Source organism: Diabrotica virgifera, chromosome 5, assembly GCF_917563875.1.
Source record: "Diabrotica virgifera virgifera chromosome 5, PGI_DIABVI_V3a".
NCBI classification, from domain to species: Eukaryota; Metazoa; Arthropoda; class Insecta; order Coleoptera; family Chrysomelidae; genus Diabrotica; species Diabrotica virgifera.
Genome location: NC_065447.1, coordinates 89679774 through 89693640, shown reverse-complemented (window position 1 = coordinate 89693640; position 13867 = coordinate 89679774). Strand labels below are relative to the sequence as shown.

Sequence of the window (13867 nt, the reverse complement as noted above, 5' to 3'; positions counted from 1 at the left end):
CTAGGTCATGAAATTTATAAAAGGCCAACGCCGTAGTATAAAACTCAATAGAGTCTACGGCTTGGTCTGGAATAAACTGGCGTCTGATCGACCTATGGAGGAGCGGTACGGGAAGGGATAAGGGCTTCCGGCTTGGTGATACTCCTCCATAGATCCCTACCGAAGGGCGTTGACGCCTAAGAACGGTGTATACATACATAATATTTTTTTGGAAATTTGTTTTTCAATATTGATTTACAATTATTTAAATAAATTATGGGTCAAATTTAATTTAGCATGCCTCATATAAAAGACTGTTTCTTCATATTTGCAGAAAAAAATAGTAAAATCCTTAATAAAAACACGAATTACCGTAGCAGTTAAAAAAGTAAATTTTGTGCAAAAATTACCAATTTTTAATTATTTAAACAATGATCCCCTCATATGAATCATATACTTTCTTGAAAATATCTTTTGTTTGGACCTAAAATTTGATAAAAAATTTATTCCAACCTGTACGGAATTACATCTTGATTTACATGTATTGTAATTTTATTTGATCGTTCTAATATTCTCTTTTCTCATATTATTTTATGAAAAAGTCTTTTTAGAGCACTTGCTGGTTGATTTATAGCTCTCGCATCTGATTTAGACATATAGGCCTGGATCCAAAAAGACATAACCGTACCAAAAAAAAGTTGATTTATAGCAAGCTGAAAATTGTCAATAGCTTAACGGTGTCTAGTCTGACAAACTTTGATGTATGGGACACTGGAACAGGGGAATTTTTAATTGTGGAGCGTGATTTTAATTGTGGAACGTGTCATCCTGACAAGTTTATGATTGTGAAAACTAGCAGGTTGTTTTCAAGTTTTTTCAATAGCAAACTTTACATAATATATGAAAAAATGGTTGTCCGACAAATATGTGGGGCATTTTAATAAGTTCGACACGTAGAACATAACAAATGACAGGAATTATATTGGTGGTAAACAGCAGTTTGATTTTTGCATGAGAGTTTAATGAAAGGGTAACAAATCAATTGAAAGTTCTGTCCGACAAAATACATGGGACGTTTTCGTAGTCTGATGTTCGAAACCTGTAACTTGTTCGACAGTTAAAACTTCCAGTGTTCCCGTACATCAAAGTTTGTCCGACTAGACACCGTTAAGATATTAACAAATTTTCAGCTCGCTATTAATAAACTTTTTTTGGTACGCGGGATCCAGGCCTAATATGAGTGCAAGTTGTCAGTTGTATGACGATTGATTTGATAGATCTTAATATATTGCGATATTTTGATATTATATTATTTTATATGTAGTTCATTTCAATCGTCTACAACATGCTGATAATTGAATTCTGGTCTAAGAGATAGAAACAATGTTTAATAAAAATTAACACATTTATTTTAAAGTATTCGATAAAAAATAAATATTAGTGCATTGATTATTTTATTCTTACAAAATAATATGCATATATAGTCAAAATTGAGAATGTCGAGACTTACTACAACTATTTTTTTAAGTAAAATATATTTTGAGTTATGCTGCACGAAATTTTATATTAGAGTGCCTGGTAAATACTTTTATTAGTACTAAATGAAACGTAAAAAAATGTTTTTGCAATCCGGCTCTTACTTCAATGTAACCTACTGGTATGACAACTACGATGAATGTACAATGCGTTGATTACCAAAAGCAATCGATAATAATACAAATGCTAAATGCAATTGAATCTGAGAACAAAGATCAGAAAGTAGGGAATGGAAGGACGAAGAAGAGGCGGAAAACTGTGAGGTTAAAAAAAACGTGAAGTAGGTAGAGTGCATTGTTTCTAAATACATCTGTGAAGTTAGAAGATGTTATGTCTTCATGAAACTAATGTATAGATTCGAAGCATGGACGCTTACAGATGCCTTTTCTAAAACATAGTGCTTCAAATATTATCGTAGAAGGGGTCTAGACCGTCGCAGAACTCCTTGGCTTATAAACTTACGGCAATTGTATCGATCCTGCGTAACATTGTTCAGAAAGAAGATAGAAGAAGTCCAAATAACGTTGATGAGTACCAATAGATCAATATGCCACGGCACGCTGAAAAGAACTAGAATAAATGTAAGTGGTGTCCAGATATGCTGACGATGATATGACTACTGCGGACACTAAAACTACAGGGGAAAGAAATGAAGCACATAAAATGGACATAACAGGAAGAACACCGGAAAGACAAACATCATTTGAAGTCGCCAGACGGAAAGCAGACAAGATATGTAGAAATAAAACAAGAGCTTATGAAAATGGACAAATAGAAAAAATGGAAGGAAATTTCAAAAACAACGAAATTAGAGGGGCTTACGAATACCTAAAAAAGATAAAAAGTGGATATAAACCTCAAACAAGTCTATGCAAAGATGAAAGTGGGCAAATAATCAGTGACCAACAGAAAGTCACAGAAACCTGGAAGCGTTATTTTCAGACCCTACTTGGAACACAAGTAGATATGGAAGATGAAATGGGTATGAACCACGTAGAAGAATAATGAAGTAGAAGCACCAATAGAGGAAGTTCTCGAAGTTATTAAGTCCCAGAAAAACAATAAAGCCCCGGAAGTTGACGAAATTCCGGCAGAACTGTATAAGGTAGGTGGCGACCACCTAGCAAGTCATATCCACGCGCTCATCAAAAACATATGACAAGAAGAGAAAATACCTGACGAATGGAAGAAAAGTATAGTATGCCCGATCTATAAAAATGGAGAAAACTCCAGTGCAAAAACTACCATGGAATTTCTGTACTATGTACAGCATATAAAGTTGTCACGTATATTAAAAACCAGCGGCTCCAACCACTAGCAGAAAATATTATTGAAGAGTATCAGACGGAGAAGATCGACAATGGATCAAATATTTACAGTCAAGCAGATCTTGAGCAAATCATGGAAACACGACATGGATGTTCACAACGTGTTTGTAGACTTCAAACAGGCGTACGACTCAGTCAAAAGGAACATACTATACTATATATTAGACTCATTAAAGCGACAATGGATGAAACTCCGGAATGTGTACGAATACAAAACCAGCGGACAGACTTTTTCAAAATCTCGCAGGGACTAAAGCAGTAAGATCTAGTAAGATCATTGTTTAACCTGGCACTGGACAGGAGCACAGGAAACATACACAGAGTTAAAAATCAAACGAAAAGGCTAGGTCTGGAAATTAGCACAGAAAAAAAAACAAAATAATGATACAGACGAGAAGAAATATAGTCCCACAAAACATTATACATGAAGATTACATTGGAAAGTTTACATACCTGGAAGTAGAAATATATGCCGACGGATCAGAAGATGGAGAAATACGGAATAGGTCTGGATTCCGCGTATGAAAAAAAGTTGATTAATAGCAAGCTGAAAATTTGTTAATAGCTTAAGGGTGTCTAGTCGGATAAACTTTGATATATGGGAACACTGGAACAGGGGCAGTTTTAATTGTGGAACAGGTTAAAAATTTGGAACGGTCACACCACGAAAACGGCACATTTATTTTGTCCGACAGAACAGACTTAAACTCTCCGAACAGAGATTTAACTCTCATGCAAAAATCAGACTGCTATTTATCACCTGTCATAATTTCTGTCATTTGACATATTCTACATGTTCCACTCATTAAAACGCCCATTTGGTGATAAATAGCAGTCTCTTTTTTGCATGAGAGTTTAATCTCTATTCGAAGAGTTTAAGTCTGTTCTGTCGGACAAAATAAATGTGCCGTTTTCGTGGTGTGACCGTTCCAAATTTTTAACCTCTTCCACAATTAAAACTGCCCCTGTTCCAGTGTTCCCATATATCAAAGTTTATCCGACTAGACACCCTTAAGCTATTAACAAATTTTCAGCTTGCTATTAATTAACTTTTTTTTCATACGCGGGATCCAGACCTAGAAGAGAATAACGCAGGCAAACAGAGCTTATTTTGCCCTCTACCATATATTTCGGTCTAAAAGTGTCCACCGTAATACAAACATGAGAATCTATAAAACCTTAATTCGACCAATAGCATGCTATAGCAGTGAAGCATGCGCCCTGAAAGAAACATCCAAAAACGAACTCAACACGTTCGAAAGGAAAGTACTGAGGAGAATACTAGGAATTGTGAAGGAAAACGGAATCTTCAGAATTGATACAAATAGCTTTATCAACTTTATAAGGAAATACCCCTGTCAGACTTCATTAGAATACAAAGGTTGAAATGGGCCGGACATGTGATAAGAATGGGAGAGGATAGTAGAATGTAGCGGTCACGCTACTGATCCTTTAAATTAATTACATTTACTGCCCCTTTACGAATTTCATTTTGGAGACGCCTATGGGAATCGCCCAGTTGCCTACATTCGCAACCGAGCGAGGAGAAAGCTTTCGCGCGTGAGCAGAGAGATATCGTTCTTAAATCGATCGCGAGCGTCTCACAAGGGATTTCTTGAGGGGTATTATCACTACGATTTTAATCAAATTAATGTAATTAAAGCGTAACCGCTACATTCTCCCTCATCTCCAGCAAAAAATGGAAAACTTCTCGAAGTTTCCTTGAGGATGGACATGGTAAAGGCGAAACGTTGTGGTGTAAAACCACCATGATGATAAGCTCAACAGCCATACCATTTGCTAGCTCAACAGCCATACCATTTGCTGAGGAAACGGAACAAAATCAGGGACGAAGTCGTACACACAGTATAGAGACCACGCGAGATAGATTTAATTATGTTTGCATAAAGTATAAAACAGAGAAGAGATGTGTAACTGACCAACATAAGTTATTAAAGCTTTCTCCTCGCTCCGTTGCGAATGTAGGCAACTAGACGATTCCCATAGGCGTCTCCAAAATGAAATTCGTAAATGGGCAGTAAATGTAATTAATTTAAAGGATCAGTAGCGTGATCGCTACACTACGAAAAAGAGCATTGAACGCTAGAATGCAGGGAAAGAGACCAGTTGGAAAGCCAAGAAAGCGTTGGGAAGACACAGTAAGCAGCGACGCACAAACACTTTTAGGAGTCCGTGTATGGAGAAGAGCAGCCACAGACAAGCAAGGCTGGAGGCAAAAAATAAAGGAGGCTAAGGCTCAATTTGGACTGTAGTGTCGTAGAAGAAGGACACTAAAACACATTTTAGATTAATTGGAAAATACTTGAAAAAAATTCAGAATGAAAACTGAACGTCCTATTACTTAGGCAATAAACAACACAATGGTGTAAAAGTTTATGAATATGAGTACCTATCTAAGATGCTGGATTAATTGTACATTAAATATACATGCGCACTATTGAAGTTTACAATTGTTATGCAACGTAAGTCTCGTTAGTTGTTCTCTAATCTTATTCTTGTGAGTATTTTTTTCCAAAAAGAAGAGAAAATATGAACATGACTCTAAATAATAAACGAAATTTATCAGTACAAAATTTATACATATAGTCATAATTAATGGACATGAAAAACAAAAATTTTGTAAAAAGATTATGTGACTAATCTAACAAAAACATGTAAAGATATAGAAATGGCAAATAGTTATCTATGTATATTATTAAATACATAGGTACCTACAATAATGTAATGTAACACTAATTAATTGCAGTATCATAAACAATAAATGTATATGTAATACATTGTGTGCCTTTTTTTCAATCTTTTAGACAGGACTCTCCTGACAATCGAAGACTGGAGATTCCTCAGATAATTTTAACACAATTTAACCCAATTCACTTAGTCCGAAAATGCTTCTTAAGGAACCTATAGGATTAGGGCTCTTTGAAGATCGCGCCTTGTAATTAGGTTTTATTAAATACCTCCAGAACACTTCTAATTAGAAAAACGAAAAGTGGTACGCATATTTATCTTCCAGGAATAAATCGATTTCATCAATTGCGAATTTCTAGTACCGGTCATAGGCGTCCATTTTGGATAGGGCAACGGTTATTTTATCACATATAACCTTTTTTGTGTTTTTTAAGAATTTTTGAGACAGGATTATTAAATTGTTAGGTATTCTACTACTAAAAGGTACTCTTGCTTTAAGTCGGTAGGATACACTGGTTTATAGAAAAATCGATTTGAATTGTTTTTTGAATTTGAAAAAAAAATTATCAAAAAATCGGTGTATTTTACCGACTTAAATTAGAAGTAACTTTTAGTACAAGAATACCTCATAATTGAATAAACTAGTGTCAAAAATTAAGGGTTTATACCATATACAGGGTGATTGATTAGTATGGTAAAGCTCAATATATCCGCTATAGTAATAGATAGCATTAAAAGTTAATAACAAAAATTTTAGCCACCTTTGAGCTTCACATTACAGAATTAGTTAGAATGTTACAGGGTGTTCGATAACACAGTGGCAGACCAAACTTATGTTTTTTTAAATGGAACACCCTATATTTTATTTTAAATTCGAAATCCTGTTAACTTCTCCATCACAAAAATATAAAAGTTTGTTGTACAGGGTATTTACAAAGTTTTAACCAATTTTATATGAAAATCGTAACAAGTTCAACTCCCTGTATAAATAAAAATAAGCAAAACAGCAATGGTTTATTAATGCCATATTTTTTACGTATTGTCAAAATTTTCAAGAATGATTAATATTGCTAATTTTCTTTATATCAAATACAGAGTGAGTCAAAACGCAAGTACATTACTTTCTTAGTAATTTTAAATGGAACACCCTGTATTTTATATCACTATTGAAAAGTACCATTACCGTACTTTAATTTTTAGATAACATTACCTATGTCTAAATTTATTAGTTTTCGAGATATTTTCATTTTTCAATGGACCAGCAGCGTGGCCACCCAAATCACCAGAATTGAATAAACTGGACTGATTTTTTTGGGGTTACGTTAATAATGAAGTTTATAAAATACCTCCAACAAGGGATGAGATGAAAAATAGAATACAAAGTGTATTTCGATGTGTTCATTTAAATATGCTTCGTAGAGTAAGTACTCATTCAATGATCGTTTTTAGGCGTGCATAAATGTGTTAGGAGGGAATTTTGAACACCTTATGTAATTAAATATTAAAAATATTTTTTTAAAAGTAGCTTCAAATTTTTCAAACATGTTTTTTTTGCAAAATGTATTAATGATAAATTATTTTTCGTTCTTTATTTGTTACATTGATACAGTTACATACAAAAGTAGTGTTTAATTATCTTCACAAAATGTTGTATTTTATGTTAGTGTTTTTTTTTGTAAAATTTAATACTAATTTTCTTTCTTTATTTGTTACATTTACATAAAAAGTAGTTTTTAATTGTTTCACAAATGTTGCATGTTGTTGTTGTGTTTTTGAAGTTATACTTCTTTACCGGCGATAGAGGGTGATTTTTTTATATATTAAAACCTATCAGCCCGGCGCATGCGCATTATAACTTTGTTCTGATTGGATGTTCAAATGACATGTCAAAAATTATCCGATATGGCAGCTGTGGTTTGGAGGTAAAGGTAAACAAATGTATAATATATTAGTTTTATTGTTGTGAGGACAGAAACAAAAAAGTTTATAATATTGTAGTGACTTTTAAATAGTTTTTAAAAGCAACAGGTACGTAATAATTGTTAATGTATCATGGGTATAAACCTACCTATTTGATCTGCCAAAATACATAGTATGTAATACTTTTATTTATATAATTTGATTACCATCAAAATTTCTATCAATATTCACCTAATATATTGTTTTTTACTCTATGTTTTGTTGTATTTTTTCAATTCTAAATCATTTCAATTCAAAATTAAAATAATTTGATCAATTTTCAAAATATCAAAATATCACAAGTTTAATCCGTTTAGTTAGTCGATCTTCGTAAATAATGACACATAGTGTCCGTGGCTAAGCGGAGAAGGCGAATGAATTCCAATACCAACCGCTCTTATCAGCGCTGGTTCGAGTCCCAATAGAAACTTTCTCTTTTGTTTTTTTTTAATACATTTTATGATTGTAAGTATATTTATTATATAATTGTATTTTCAGAAAATACATATTTAGTTAAAAAAATTTTCGACAATTAATGTTCAGACATCATTTGTGGCTTGTTTAATGTGTCTGTGTGTGTTTTATTCTTTTATTATTTTAATTTTTGGCACTGTTCTAATAAAAATGTTGGAGAAGTAGTAAGAATAAATTAGTTTAATATTTAAACAAAATATAAATAAAAAGTATATTAATTTCGTTTAAATCATATAATAGAAGTATAACTTCTTACGTGCGTACAAAGTACACACACACATTCTTTTTTTTTTTAGTAAAATGTATTACTAAGAAATTATTTTTATTTCTTTATTTGATACACTGTTACATTGATTACCGGATTGATAATCAGTAATCGTCAATTATTGTCAATTCAGTCATGGTTACTTAAAACTTAGATAAAGGTCATCGCACACATCTTATGGAAAATATAATGTCACTCAAATTCAATAAAATTTATACCAATAGATTCGTTTTAAATTAACGATCAAATCTTATCATTGCGCCAACTCTCTATTTTCAAAAATAAGAGCAGAAATTGATATAAATAAATCTGAAATCAAATGGGTAGGTACATAAGTTAGAGAGAGAAAAAATATTTTAAAATACCCAGATTTTCGGTACTCCATAAATCAGCGGATTAGTTTCACTAATCCGCTTAGGCCCAGCGGGATTTAAGCTGTTATGAATAGCACTCAGAGCAATAATGATTGTAAACTAACATTTTATGGACTCCAAAAATGTGATTTCGATAAACTTTAATTGCAAGTTGCGCCGTAATTAATCATAATTAAGAGTTGGCGCAATGATAAGAATTGATCGTTATATTAAAACGAATCTAATCGTATAAATTTTATTGAATTTGAGTGACATTATATTTTCCATAAGATGTGTGCGATGTCCTTTAGACACCTAAAATAATTTGCTCTGAAAAATGAAAATATCTCTAAAACTAATAAATTTGGACATAAGGAATGTTATATAAAAATTAAAGTACGGTAATGTTACTTTTCAATAAAAATAATATAAAATACAGGGTGTTCCATTTAACATTACCGAGAAAATAATGTACTTGCGTTTTGACTCACCCTGTATTTGATATAAAGAAAATTAGCAATGTCAATAATTCTTGAAAATTTTGACAATAAATAAAAAATATGGCATTAATAAACCATTGCTGTTGTGCTTATTTTTATTTATACAGGAAGTTGAACTTGTTACGATTTTCATACAAAATTGGATATAACTTTGCAAATACCCTGTATAACATAACAAATCTTTATATTTTTGTGATGGAAAAGTTAACAGGATTTCGAAAATAAAATAAAATATAGGGTGTTCCATTTAAAAAACATAAGTTTGGTCTGCCACTGTGTTATCGAACAACCTGTAACATTCTAAATAATTTTGTAATTTGAAGCTCAAAGTTGGCTACAATTTTTGTTATTAACTTTTATTGATATCTTTTACTATAGCGGATCTATTGAGCTTTACCCCACTAATCAATCACCCTGTATAGTTCTTCCACTTTATCTTTTCCCATGCATGAAATTATTCACAAATCACTTTTATACGTCCTTTTTGACTCGCAGAATCTACTATCGCAAAATTAAGTCGCTTGTCCATAGAAACCACAATAAGTTAAACAAGGAGAAACAATATGGTATGTTGATACCTTGTTCACCACGAATTTGAATGTTTATCATTTTCAATGACAGTGAAATTAGCGCATTTGTTATGTTTATTGGAATTTGTAACTTATATTGTGTTTATTTTATAAAGTTATATTGGGTTAAATATATTATAACATAGTAAAGTATAAATAATAATAATAATAATTTAGCAATAATTGTTAACAATATAACTTTATAAATTACGTCCACCGATAATAGCCATTTCCTAATTAGTATTACATTGACAGTACGTATCAATGCTATTTCACATCGACGTACGTTTCAATTAATGTTTTGATTTAACTTGTTTGAAAATGAATCATGACGTTTGGGCAAAGATAAAATGGAATAACTATATAATTGTGTGACGTTTGTATTTTTTATTGAACTAACATTTACACTCTGTCCAGCAGGGACCATGGTAAAAATTCCCCATTCAAAATACACTATATGTGTATTATTTGAAAGGAATAGTCTAAAATAGATGTGCCAGTTCTACACAAATAATGAACCCTGGCCATTGCAGAAATATCACTGTCTTACATATACGAAATACATGGCACACAATGTTAATGATTGTTAGAACAAAAATTACAAATATATTGAGCAACAAAAACTGGATAAAGATTTCATAAGTTTAAAACAATAATTTTATATAATCTTTACAGATCAAAACTTGTTACTTTTATTATAAGTCCTTTCGGTTAAAAATATATCAGCCTTATTAAATTCTTCACTAAATCTTTTTAATATTCCTTTTCATTCAGAAATAAACACTCACATGGTTCACACAAAATATTAAATATTTCACAGAAACATAACTTAACATTTGGGAAGTGGCATTTAAACCGTTCTTGTAGACAAAATGGTACGCATTTTATGGTGGAATATTGATGTAGAACAATAATCATAAATAGCTTTTAAAACTCAGTGTCCAAATTTACTAACAATAATTGGCTAATTAACCACTTAATGCACAAATTATTTTCGAGGTTACTGCAAAAAAATGATTCATTTTTTTATTTCATAATTCGAGTATGCATGTAAAAATAAAAAAAAATGATTTTGAGGGGCGCATAAATTAAATATATATTTTAAGTATTTTTACTTTAGAAAATTTAATGTTTATGCATAATTAAAAGTAAAAATATATTAGAGACGTAAAATTATAGTAAAAGCAGAAATATCAAAAATTTAAAAAAAGTTTTATTTTAAAAATTTAATCTCGTATCATAAAATGATCTCGTATCATTAATCATAAAACAAGGTGCAGCACATAGTCCTACTTTACAATTTCTGCAGTAATCAACTATTCTAAATGTGAAATAAGCCACAATTTAACTAAAAAATAATTTGATTTTTTGTAATAGAATGAACTATCTTTCAGTAAAGTCGTCCCAGGAACGCAACTCATAAATATTGGCAATATCATTTTAAAGTATTCTACTTTAAGATGTATAATATGTCTGAGTTGCCGATATAAATGAGTCAGATCAAATTAAATTATTAGAAGAATTTTTTACTAAGCAAATTCGTTATTGATCCAAAACGGCCATAAAACGTTTTAATAGCGCTGTACTACGGTCGAACGTGTTAGACACGGGAAAGTCCCGAATTTTTTCGGCAAGCCGCTCCGTATCAGACACGGCATAATTCATTAAGTGGTTAAGTTAACTTAAAACGAAAATGTGGTGTCAGTAGATGAGGAAAAGAGGTCATGACTCATGTTTATATTTTGTGTGAACTCGATAATTAGGTAATCCAATAATGTGTGATAATATATAGTACAAAAAATAAATTAAACATACATTGTAAAAAATTGAAAAACATAACAAACATTATTTTAAAACTATTTTACAAATACACAAAGAATATTTTTCAAAAAATTTATGTCTGCACTTCAGTTTGTACAAATTTATCTTCTTTTTTCAAGTTTCCGCATTTGTGAGCAATGTCCAACATTTCTCTTAGGCCCTGAAATTGACAACAACTTAATAAGCAATAAATGAATAATATTACATCGTAAGTCGAAAAAGTGCATGTGCTATTTATCATTCGACTGAATGCCTATCTTTCAAATTGTACAGAAATAGAGTATATTTTATATCGGCAACAGCGCTACGTTACGTCACTTGAAAATCTAACATAAAAAACATGGAACATTTTTATAACCCACTATTTTTAAAAACCACTATTTCCATGTTTTCGTGGTTTTCTTTCATATATACTAAATGACGCTATAGACGTGTACAGGGTGTCCCAATAAGAATGACTCTCGGCCATATCTCAGGAACCGTTTATAGTACAGCTTTGAGAAAAAAAAATTATAACAAAAGTTGCCTCGGGAAAAGCCTGGAAATTATTTTCATAATTGTAGGTCCACCGCTAGAGGGCGTGATTGAATATCAAAAATTAAAAAATCAAAATTTTACAAAATTTGCCTGATGAAAGGGCACTGAAAATCCGATTATCGTATTCTTTATAAAATTCTGCGCATATTTTAGTTCCAAAGTTTAAGACTACCTTTGCAAATAAGAGGTGGGGGTGAGTGGGAACCTTGTATGATGGTTCCTGTTTATCTGAACCATCTCAGATAATTGAGGGGTGGTTACCCCCTACCATAAGGGTTGATGAAGTAACAATACTCACTGTAGATTCATTTATTGGTACGTTGAAGTAACTACGGTAAAGAGCTGGTGGTATATTATTTAGTAACTGTGATGTTTACTCGTTGGGATCTCAAATACCAATGACTAATCTTTTCGCCATGAAAATAGAACTCAAAGTGGATTCCCCTGTTTACTATTTGGTATAAATAAAAGTGAGTGTTTAGTAAAAGTGCTGAATCGACTAGATTATAAATAACGAATACTAATTGTTATTTCAAACTGACCTTGGTCAATCGTATTTATTATAAACAAACGTATTTGTTTTACCAAAGACATTTAATTATTAAAAGAATTTGTCTTAATAGGATGATTACTGAGATGCAGTGTATCCCAATACACTTGTTATGAATAAAGGTCTGTAAGTCCGGTTTTGCTTAATCGAATTTTGCAAATTTGGTCTTGTTGAAAACAGCTCTTTTTCGTCAATGTAAGAGTTATAATTTCGAAACTGCCTAAAAGTAATATGCCAGCTAGAAGGTTTTAATTAAATTTTTTCAGAAATCTAGTTTTCTTTGGAAAATATTAAATACAAGTATGCATTTTACATGCTGTATTACAAAATTAGACCAAATTAGCAACAGAATGGCGAAAACCGCATGAAGATACCTTTGTTCTATCTCGAGATATCTTAACAAACGTGTAAATTTTGAACTTACTGTCACCGGTAAACGAAATTAAGAAAAAGTAGTGTGCTATGGAAAAAATAAAGGACCATTTTTCAGATGTCAACGCATATAATTAATAAAAACAACAATAAGACAAACAGCACTATAAAATATAATAAAGAAATAGAAACAACTACTTAAATGTTCAAATTGTTGCCCATCATTTTCGAGTAGTCTTTCAAGAGTATATTGAACAGTGGTCTTAATTTCTGCTCTCGAAATGCTTTGAATGGCGCTTCGTATTCTCTGAATCCTCTATTTTCGAGTAGTGGGCCTTGCTTCAAAAACAAGGTCTTTAATCCGTCCTCATAAAAAAGTCTAAAACAGTTAAACCTGGTTATGGTCAGATAATTAAACCCTTTATTTTCGATAATGCTATTACTGGTGAACGCTATCTATTTTTTTTAAGAAATTATGCATCTTCTTTTGCACGATGTAGCGCCAGCAGTTCGTAAGTCCATGTTGTTTCAGCACGATGGTTGTCCCGCGCATTTCTCCATAGTAGTTAGAAATTTTTTAGATGAGGCATTCGCTGATAGATGGATAGGACGTGGAAGCCTATTTTTTGGCCAAACTAGATTTAACTGTTTTAGACTTCTATTTATGGCAACGGATTAAATACCTTGTTTTTGTAGCTATAGGCCCGCTACTAGGGAAAAGATGATCCAGAGAATACGAAACGCCATTCAGAGCATTTCGAGAGCAGAAATTGAGATTGCTGTTCAATTTACTCTTGAAAGAATAAATACTTGCATCGAAAATGATGGGCAACAATTTGAACATATACATAGGTCGTCACTACTAAGTAGTTGTTTTTATTTCTTTCTTATATTTTATAGTGTTGTTTGTCTCCT

General features: G+C 31.8%; 1 protein-coding gene across 2 annotated transcripts in view; it reads right to left on the bottom strand.

Moving 5' to 3' along the window:
* Positions 1-1365: 1365 nt before the first annotated feature.
* The window catches only part of LOC114340843 (FGFR1 oncogene partner 2 homolog), a 28602-nt gene continuing 16100 nt past the window's right edge, over positions 1366-13867 (bottom strand). For both annotated transcript variants that reach the window (XM_050650217.1, XM_050650218.1), the window contains exon 4: positions 1366-11653. In XM_050650217.1, the coding sequence (XP_050506174.1) occupies positions 11567-11653 (87 nt within the window). In that variant the 3' untranslated portion in view covers positions 1366-11566. The remainder of the gene's footprint in view (positions 11654-13867) is intronic.